Genomic DNA, 10,598 nt, shown 5'->3' on the forward strand with positions numbered 1-10,598 from the left:
TGGGGGGGTTCCGTCTTTATGGGCAGGATGTCGTGGCCTGAAGTGAGCACATGAAAACAAAGCATGGATAAAATGTCTTTAAGAATGTCTAACTGTAGAGGGCAGCATTAGTGTACAGGCTGTCAGATGCTACATCTAAGAGGCTACAATACACGTTAAGTAGCCTGTTAGCTAGCTAATTTGTAAGCTAACTTCCTGAGGTACAAAGTACATACAATTTAAAATAATTCCAATAAATCACAAACATGTTCACACTAACATGTTTACAGACACAGAATTTTGTGGAAACTGTGAGAATTCAAGGAATACTTGAATTTGCATTTGCATTTAGCTTTGTATTACTAGAAGAAGTAGAGAAGTAGTTTGAAAATGTTATGAATGTTATGAAATGTTATGTTTTCGTGTAGGGGCGTGGTCCCACAGGTGACAACATCAACGATGAGGATCCTCCACTAGACTCTTCATCGTCTGAGCTTGTGTCCACGTCATCCAGTCTGGGACCCTGATCCAAATCCCCCTGGTAGGGAGTGGTTCTGGTACTGGACTGCTGCACATCTGGGTTTACAAAACACAGACAGAAACAAAGATCCAGTCAGTTTCTCAACACACATTTCAATTCAGGACAGAACTTCTCCTAAATGAACCTTTTCTTTTTCCTCCTTGTAACTAGAATAGTTACAAGAAATGCCTTAATACACAAAAACCCCTGAAAAGTAATCGAAACGCTGTTGTCTATGTGCCAGGCCTGTATGTGGCGCTGTCGAGCTGACAGAGAAATATATAAAAAATTAAAAATAACTTAACAGGTGTAAATATAATTAGCCTTTTGTTTAGTGGCTAAAAACACTTGAAATATCACTTTCATCTGATTACTCTAAGAATTACGGAGGACCAAAACTGCCATAATTCACTATTTTCTTTATTTTAAAAAAAAAAAGTGTTTTAATCCCAACTTTTCTTATTCTTTTCCAATGTATTTTTTTATTTATTTTTTTCAATTACGACAGGTTTGGTCTTCCATAGACATCAGGAAATGCAGTTTTCAGGGACATTTGTGTCCATGTGTCATGAAAAATATATCATCATTTTGTTTTTCTTGAGTCTTCCTTCCTGCTGTTGAATAATAATAACAATTCTAATATCTACATAAACAGTATCAACAGCCTTTATGATTATTATCATTCTACTGTCACTGCTCACATTCATGAGATTTTAATGTTGGTTTTACTTGTAGTTCCTAGGAATTGTCACTAGAGGCTGCTTTGCACCTGTAAACATGCTTGTCCATTTACACACCATCCTTTAGTCAGTCAGTCAGTCAGTCAGTCATCATCTAACCGCTTTATCCTCCACCAGAGGGTCGCGGGGGGTGCTGTGCCAATCTCAGCTACATCGGGCGATAGGCGGGGTACACCCTGGACAGTTCGCCAGTCCATCGCAGGGCCACACACAACTAGAGACAAACAACCATTCACTCTCACACTCACTCCTATGGTCAATTTAGAGTGTCCAATTTACCTAATCCCCACATTGCATGTTTTTGGACTGTGGGAGGAAGCCGGAGAACCCGGAGAGAACCCACGCACACACGGGGAGAACATGCAAACTCCATGCAGAAAGGCCCTTGTTCCAAGCGGGGCTCGAACCCGGGTCTTCTCGCTGCAAGGCAAGAGTGCAAACCACTACACCACCGTGTGACCCGATCCTTTAGTATTATTTGATATTATATTATTGTAAATACAGTATATTATTATATTTATAATAAGTGGGGTATATATCTATATATAAGTAGTAGTAGTAGATAAAATCAAAATACAATTGAAAAAATGTAATTAACTTTCTATAAAGATACGAGTTGAGCGTCATGATAACCTGAAATGAGACAATAATTGATCATATATGTTTTGTCATGTCATATGGTATTTACAAATGAAATGTCTTTGTCGAAATGTATGTGAATAAAGCCTGTGGTGCAAGTGCAAATAGAAATATGAATGTGTTGTGTTTAAATGGATATTTTCAGTGCGTGATTGACTCAGAGCCAGAACTTGTGGCGTATTTCCACCGGCTCTACAAAAGAAGTACCAACTGCACTTAACACATCCATTATTACAAGCCTGTCCATCTTCTTGCACATATCGCCACATATCAAATCTGAATCTAATCAATGGTCAGACTTCATATCTAACTGGTTTAAAAACTACAGTTTCTAGTCAGAAAAGGCAGTTTAAAGTCAAGATAAAGCCTCACACATTCTTAAGATATTGTAGATCAAAGCAGGTGTACGTCATTTATGAAGCTAAGCTAAGTAGTAGCATCGTCGCTAAAATCCCTTTTTGTTTCTGATCACGAGAGAAAATGTGAGGCTGTAAATTCTCCTCTCTAATGACGACAAAACCTTACAGCTGTGTGATGTGCGATGTGTGAGATCAGTCACAGAAGTGAAAGCGTTGTGTGTGTGTGTGCGTGTGTGTGTGTGTGCGAGTGAACACTCTCAGCTCAGTGTCACATGTCACATAAATGCTCTAAATGCCAATCAAAACAAAACACTGGTGGACAGTTTGACTGTAGGACGGCATTATAATAGGGACAAACTGAAGACCCTCGGCCCCGAAACAGCTCCTGGCACGAATTTGTGCAAGGAACCTATTGTTATCCTTCAGATTTTTGAGGGGGTCAATGTGCATAAAAACTCTTGAAACTTTGCATTGGAGGTCAAGTCTAGCAAAAATGTGATATTGGCATAGATCCCGGACCCGTGCGTTGCTCAAGGGCTCTATAACAGCGCCCCCTTGGAAACTTGGTTGGAAGATGTTATTGACCAAGATGAACAAAAAAGTTGAGTGTAACCAACTCAACAGGAAGTTGGCCATTTTGAATTTAGGCGTCCATTTTTTGCCGATTTGCACCCTACATAAATGAGCGAACTCGTCCGAGCGGTTTTGTCGTACCGGCATAAAAGAAAACCTGCCAACTTGTAGTAGACACATCAAAGATGAAAAGTTGTCGAAGGGTTTTGTGGATTCAAAAGGGGCGTGGCCATGGCAACCCTCGTCGTTTTAGCGAATTCTGACCATTCGCCAGTAGGAAGTGTCCGATGACTTCGGCATATGTTGAGTTCCACCGAATTGTCCAAAACTTTAAAAAGAAAGTTTTAACAAACCCTGACCATGTGATGCTGCAGGCCCAGACCCATCAGCTGTCACGTAATCTTGATGACCCCTTTGACCCCTCACTGGGGCGTGGTCGCCATGGTGAAGGTCTGCAGAGGGGAAAAAACACAACAAATATTGTGTTACAGTTTTGTCGTATTGTGAATTATTAGTGTTTTTTTGTGTTTTTGTCAATGCTGCTTTTTAGGCCTGTGCAGTACAGCACATTAAAGGTCCAATATAATTGTATATCTTTTTTACGACAACAATGCACCAACAAAACAAAGTGACACACACGTCACATGTCGCACACCTGCGCGGTCGATGAATGCCAGCGACGCCCTGAAGCCTCTGTGTGTGACGCTGCTGTCTGAGGAGAAGTGAAGCACCATGACGCTGTGGTAGGACAGGACAGGAGGAGGGACACTGCGACCGCACAACACCGCTGCGCAAACACAAAGACGAGGGAAAGTGAAACAAACACGTATGACAAAAGACAATAAGACACACACACACACACACACACAGAGGGAGAGATGACATCATATCTTCTCACTGACCTATCTCCTCCGTTAGTTCCACGTCTCCCAGGACAGTGAGGGAATCATACAAACATGTGTGCGACTCCTCCAGCTCCATGTCAGCAAAGTCCAGCTGAAGCAGAACAAGACAATGATATGATATGATGCTGAAAAGTACTTCAATCTCATGGCTGTATACTCTTTTTCCAACTGGAAATGGGAAACCGCTCAACCTCCCGCACCAAAGTCCATAGAGAAAATCAGCGATTTAAGCTCCTGGTCCACTGCTGCCACCATGTGGTCAGTTTGTGTCACTGAGGTCAATCTGAATCAAGCACCCTCGGTGAAGAAGGCAGGCGTGGGTGAACGGCGCCCGTGTGCTGTGATGGTTAAATGGACTTTGGTGGTGGGAGAGTGAGCGTTTGTACAAAGTGCAGTTTCCAGTCAGTAAATGTTAAATGATAATTTAATGCATCACCTTCACAATGTGACCACGGGGAGCGTAGACGACCCAGCGCACGACGCAGTCATTGCTGTAGGATTGTGGGTAATGTGGGCTGTGGACGACAGTCTCGTCTTCAATGAAGACAAGTGTCCCACATTCTGTGGTACATGCCCGCACACACACACACACACACACATAAATAAATGTGCATAAAAAATCATCTGAAAACTGAATAAAGACACAAAATTGAACGCTTTGTGTATTTTATTTGTGTGTGTGTGTGTGTGTGTGTGTGTGTGTGTGTGTGTGCCCACCAGGACCAGTGTTTCCCTGAACAGCACGGTGTCGGATAACAAAGCCACTTCCTGCTCTACTGACATCAGAGGAGAATAGAAGTGTTGCATTCTGGGAAGGACTTAGGTGCACTGAGCTGAGTGAGACACTTCCACAGAAAACACCTGTGACAGACAAACAAACAAACAAACAAACAAACAAACAAGTGCATCATCGTGTGACAGTTACAACAACTCGAAGTGTTGTTTGTGAAGCACTCACGCTCCTGCACCAAACTCCATAGAGATAATCAGTGAGTTGTTGATCCTCCGTAACTAAGTTCAAACGTGTTATTTCTGTGGTTGAAATATTTGGTTCACATTGACCTCCGTGACACAAACTGACCACACGAGGCAGCAGTGGACCAGCAGCTCCTGTGTCCGTGTGAGCTAAAATTGTGTTTTTCTCAATGGACTTTGGTGCAGGAGTGTGTACCAAAGTCCAAAGTGTGTGTGTGTGTGTGTGTGTGTGTGTGTGTGTGTGTGTGTGTGTGTGTGTGTGAGAACCTCACCAGCGGTCTGTAGGTCCCCGCTGATACTGTGAGTCGATCATAGCGACAGCGCGAGTCGTTCTCCAGGTCAAACAACTCAAACTCCAACACAAGACTACGACCTGGAGGAGCAGGGATTCTCCACACACACAACCTGAGGACACACACACTGCGCCTACCGCCACACCTCAGAATAGAATAAGTGTATATTAATGTTTATAACTTCATTTTCATGCAGTGTAATTTTGCAGTGTCACTCACTCATTGTTGTTATAGCGATCACCAGAGAGGGCGGGGTTTCTGATCACACCATCGCTGTCATATAGAGATCCATCTGTGACGCTGCAGAGGCCTGACACACACACACACACACACACACACACACATTTTCCCTCATTGACAATGCCTTAACCTTTAACCCTAACACTAACATAAACACAATTCTAACCCGAGCCCTAAAACCAGGTCTTAACCTCCCCAAAAACGACCTTTAGTGAGGTCTGGACGTGAGGACCAGCCAAAATGTCCTCACCCTGTATGCGTTTATGATTTTGGTTCTCACAAAGCCACAAGTACAAAAACCAACTCACCTGATAAAGTGTTTCCCTGTTTCTTCTGGTCGGCTGAAGCAAACACAGAGGGTCAAAGGTCAACGTGTGTGTGTGTGTGCGAACCTCACCAACGCACCAACGGACATGATCACCAGCTCTGAAACTCACCTCGCTTCAGTTGAAGTTTTATCCAGGGCAGCAGCAGCCTGACGTCAGTGAAGATCCCCGGTGATCCCCTTCTGGAAGGCGGGCGGGTGCCGTTGTCTCCCCAGCTCCGACCACATCCTTTACCCCAGGAAGTTACGCCCAGTGCCACCCAGTGGCCTCCACCTGACCCTGCCAAACACACCAGGGGACCTCCAGAGTCGCCCTGGAGAGGAGAAGGAGGAAGGCATGAATCTCCGCCAACACCGCTCCTAACTGCTTTGCTAGGTCATGAATCTTTGACCACCAAATTCTCATCACTTCACCTGTGAGTCCAAGGGAAGGTTTGTACTACATTTGAAGGACTTTCCTCAAGGTGTAAAGATACTAGGTGAGAATTTTTTCTTCTACCTGACAGGCGTCTTTCCCGCCTCTCTCCGGCCCAGCACACAGAACTGTCACGGCAGTGTGAGGTCGGAGTGGTCTTTGGTTGAGATGTGAACCTCTGACAGTTCTGAGGACATGGTTGCACTTGGCTGCATCTACCAGGTCCAAACGAACCTCTCTGAGCACCGCAGGAAGACGACCCCCTGTCAAAGAACACAACAGATCAGAGTAAAAACTGAACACCAAAGTCTGCTTTCACGATATTTAATCGTGATGGATCATTCAATGGCTAGAACATTCATCGTCATCTTCTGTAACCCCAAAATGTTGGGGCTACAGAAGATGACGCAAGGGACAGGGGCAAGGCGGAGCCAGATGATCTGCTGTGGTGACCCCTAAAGGGAGAAGAAGGTGAAGAACCTCGCTTGTTTAGCTCTGTTGGACGAATAGGAAATTCAAAGTGGATCTAAGGCCAAGCTGTGCTCACAGCACCCTCTGCTGGATCCCACAGTAATTACTTCAGACTGTCCGGGGTGCTTCTAGGATGGATATTTTGGATATAAATGGGTTTTTGATGTTCTGGGTAGAATGTATTTCCCCCCAAGTTTGAACAGATATCCAAATTTTGGATTAAAAACTGACAGCTAAGTCTAAACAGACGCAGAGTTGTAGACGCAAATGTCCCGTCATGTCGGGTGATCGGAATCATGGAACTCAAACTTAGCATAATTGTCTTCAGTACCTTGGAAGAGCACCAAAGGATGGTTCGAAAAGTCAAAGACTCCCCCCATCTACCAAGCCATGCAGACATTTCCAACCCACCCACTGCTCGACTCCCTTCCAGAAGCTCCATGTGAAAGAACCCCCCACCAGCTGACTTCACCATCCAATCAGCTTGAGAGAAGGAATGGGCATCCAAGGAGGTCCCCAATAAACATCTGGAGTCAGACTCGATCCAACAGGTCCCAGGCACGGTCCTCCCAAGGAGCCAGTGTTCAAATCTCAATAGATTCAGGACTGTCCTTCACAAATGGGGCAGTAGCCCAAGCCCACTTTGTGCTTGTGGGGGAGGATTAGTCTCCCTCCATACAGCAGACCAGGAGGACTTTGCATTCGCTAAATAAATAAATAAATAAGTACCTCGGACAATCAGTTTTGTGGTTCTTCCAACATCCCAAAGTTGTATCAGAATTGGACGACCATTTTGTTTTCTTGTAGACCTGGTAGACCCTAACACCTGGTGGTTCCTTAAAATACTCAAGTCAATTTTTGGCTATTAGCTATTGGTTCAAATTCTTTAGCTCTAGAACTCAAGCAAGTACGTCGACCAAAGTCGCACAAGAAAAAACACTGCAAATGCATTTTGGAGAAAACAACATACTTTCCTTTATCCTTCCCCATCCACCCACAATGCAACTGGTGTGAGGAAAAACTCTCTCATCAGGTAACGGTAGACATAATGGCTGCACATGGACTCCTGTTAAGAAAAAGAAAAAATTACGTATCAGTATAAACATTAACCGTCCTTTGATCGACGATGATTGGATTGGAAACCTGCCCAGTCGGATGTGTCGGTCCAGCTCGACCAGAGCTATGTCGTAGCTCATGGGCGAAGCGTGACGGTACATCTCGTGCACTGACACGGTCTTCACCCCAAAAACCTGCTCTTCTTCATCCTCCACCCTGCGGTCAAACTCCCCGACCACCACGCTCACTCCACCGAGGAACTCTCTGCGCAGAAAATGAGGCAATTCAGGTCATAGTGGTCACTTGATGAGTCAAAGTGAAATCCATGTGTATGAAGTCAAGGATATCATAGGACTGTGTCAATTTATTTCTCTGTTTTCTGACTAAAAAATGAAGTTTGTGTCGCTTTGCAAACCACACGCTCTCCCCAACCAAATTCCATAGAGAAAAGTTAGTTTCACGTCACGGCACACAGGAGTTGTTGATCCACTGCTGCCTTCGTGAGTAAGTTTCAACTGAGTTCTTTTGTAATTTCAGTATTTAAAATATTATGCTCTGATTTACCTTCAAGGCGCAAACTCACCACACGAGGCAGCAGACGACCACCAGCTCCCGTGTCCCCATGAGCTAAAAATACACCAATGGACTTTGGTGTGGGAGAGTGAGTGGTTTACAAAAGAAATTTTCCTGCTGGAAAAGTCTAAGATGAAGTTGAAATGTATAGATGTGTGTATGTGTATATATATATACATGTGTGTATGTGTGTATATATATATATATATATATATATATATATATATATATATATATATATATATATATATATATATATATATATATATATATATATATACATATATACATATATATACATATATATATGTATATATACATATATACATATATATACACATATATCTTTTTAATATTTATTATTTTTCTTCATATGTATCTTTATATACTTTTTTAAAAAAATACTATTTCTTGTTTACTTTTTGCTGGACAGCAAAGTAAGAATTTCATTGTACAGGGAAACGTGTTTCTTTACTGTGCATATGACAATAAACACTTTGAATCTTGAATCTGTACACTTCATCAGGCACAGATTTTATTAGGCCACCCTTTTGTCGAGTGACTCAAATCAGTTTTTTGAGCCATATTGAATGAAAGTGAGCCTCTGCTTATCAAGAGTTAAAGCCTCAAAATTACAAGAATAATGTCTTAACATTATTTTCAAGTTAAATCCAAGAAGAGGACGAGGAACATGGAGTCTTTGGTTTTGAGCTTTACAAACAATCATAACATCAGTGTCAGGACTTTAACAAAACAAACTGAGTCACTTCCGAGAAAAGAATCACAAAGACTTGGAGGAAATCCTCTCTTTTGTGGAGGAGGAAACGGCTGCTACTGGTTACATGTTCATACTGTTCAAGGAGCCGAGAAACAGTTTAATAATTGAATAAATAAGAATTGCAGAGGGAGTGGAAGCGACTCTTTGGCTCTAATACTCTGTGCTGTCACAGTGATGAACGGAGGAATAACTGTGTGAACGCACAGACCTTGACACGGACGTGAAGCAGTGAGCTGCAGTCATGACCCAGCGCTGAGTCAGGACGGCTCCTCCACAGAAATGAGAGTTTTTGAGCCGCAGGGAAACCTGGGTCAAGGAATCATTGTAAGAAACGTTTGATAAATTAGTCAAAACTTCATTTTATACATGTTATTTGATGTTTGAGGAGCCTAAAAAATCTCCCGCAACCCTTCTGTGGGTCCCGACCCAGGCTTTGGGATACACTGGTGTATACAATACAATGCAATACAATACAGTGCAGCTATTCTTCTTAGGACAGGTAACCACAGGTTCAAATCTTAGTTCTAAACTTCAGAAACATTGAGATTCTGCCATGAGGACATTACTTTGACTTGACATTCATTTCCTGAAGACTTACCCTAACCTTAACCATAACTAGTACTGGCCTAAACTTAAACTTAACCTAACCACACAACATGTTTTTACCCGAACTTTAACCTAATTCTGACAATAAAACCAGGTCTTAATTCCTGAAAAAGCCCTTTAAAGGTGTGGAACCCAGACAAAATCTCCCCACAAAGAGAGGTTTTTAGGTTTTTACATAAACACACGTACACACACTGCTGACGGCTGAGGAGTTAAAGACATGAAAGAATATTAAAGGACTGACCAGCCAAGGATGTGATCCGTACGTGGCCTCGCTGCCTCCAACAACCCTGAGAGACCCGACCACCGGACTCCACATCTGTGCAAGTCCACATTTTAAACCTGGGAAGAAGACGAAGAAGAAGAGGACGAAGAAGAAGACATAGAAGATGAAGAAGATGACAAAGAAGAAAAAGACAAATATAACACGAAGACAAAGAAGACGAAATCTCCTTCCCACTGAAATAAAGTTCTTGTTTCTTACCTGTGTGAGCAGCAGGGACGACGATGTCCACGCAAAAACACAGAGAGAGAAGAACAACAGTGGCCTTCATCACCAACACACACGGACAAAATGGTTGCCTGTGTGTGTGTGTGTGTGTGTGTGTGAGCTCATAAACGAGTCAGATGTTTGAGTTCAAGCGTCACAAATAAAACTCTCAAGGTCAAACCAGAACAATCAGTGTCTTCAAACCCATGTTTACGAGACGACTCGCGACATGGAAAGTTCTGGAAAACTCACCATTTCCCATCTTTGAGGATAGTAACCTTAATATTGGGGCCTGAACCACGAATATCGCACGAATTTGTGCGAGAAACCTTTTGTTATCCTGCAGATTATTATTCTCTCCACGGCTTTGAGGTCATTTTTGAGGAGGTTAACGTGCATAAAAACTCTTGAAACTTTGCATGGAGGTCAGGTCTGGCGAAAATGCCCAGACCTCAAGGTCTCTATAGCGGAGGCAAAATTGAGTTCCACTGAACTTCCCGATACTTGGTGAGAAGATGTAATAGACGAACAAAAAAGTTCACCGGAACCATGGCCTCAACGCAACAGGAAGTCGGCCATTTTGAATTTCTACGTAAATGAGCGAACTCGTCCAAATTGGTGCGTTTTTTATGACGGTAAGAAAAAGGGCGTGTCCACAGCA

General features: G+C 43.0%; 1 protein-coding gene across 1 annotated transcript; it reads right to left on the reverse strand.

Annotated features, from left to right (window-relative positions):
* Positions 1–30: 30 nt before the first annotated feature.
* On the reverse strand, positions 31–10,001 carry LOC122775841 (ovochymase-2). The gene is made up of 16 exons (XM_044036042.1): positions 9,932–10,001; positions 9,692–9,789; positions 9,050–9,147; positions 7,582–7,754; positions 7,405–7,500; positions 6,048–6,226; positions 5,661–5,862; positions 5,532–5,564; positions 5,203–5,293; positions 4,963–5,095; positions 4,433–4,619; positions 4,152–4,276; positions 3,713–3,806; positions 3,466–3,597; positions 3,164–3,262; positions 31–555 (listed from the first exon to the last, which is right to left on the reverse strand). The coding sequence occupies exons 1-16, from the start codon at positions 9,999–10,001 to the stop codon at positions 392–394; spliced, it is 1,974 nt and encodes a 657-aa protein (XP_043891977.1). The 3' UTR covers positions 31–391.
* Positions 10,002–10,598: the final 597 nt, after the last annotated feature.

This window comes from Solea senegalensis, linkage group LG10 (genome assembly GCF_019176455.1).
Source record: "Solea senegalensis isolate Sse05_10M linkage group LG10, IFAPA_SoseM_1, whole genome shotgun sequence".
Lineage (NCBI taxonomy): Eukaryota > Metazoa > Chordata > Actinopteri > Pleuronectiformes > Soleidae > Solea > Solea senegalensis.

What these genes read in the sequence shown, in the direction of transcription:
- LOC122775841 (XM_044036042.1), bottom strand. Translation starts at nt 10,001, where the DNA reads ATGAAGGCCACTGTTGTTCTTCTCTCTCTGTGTTTTTGCGTGGACATC. An exon ending in TCAGGGAAACACTGGTCCTG is followed by an intron (nt 4,277 to 4,432) that starts GTGGGCACACAC and finishes CATGTACCACAG; the next exon opens with AATGTGGGACACTTGTCTTC. An exon ending in GGAACTAACGGAGGAGATAG is followed by an intron (nt 3,598 to 3,712) that starts GTCAGTGAGAAG and finishes GTGTTTGCGCAG; the next exon opens with CGGTGTTGTGCGGTCGCAGT.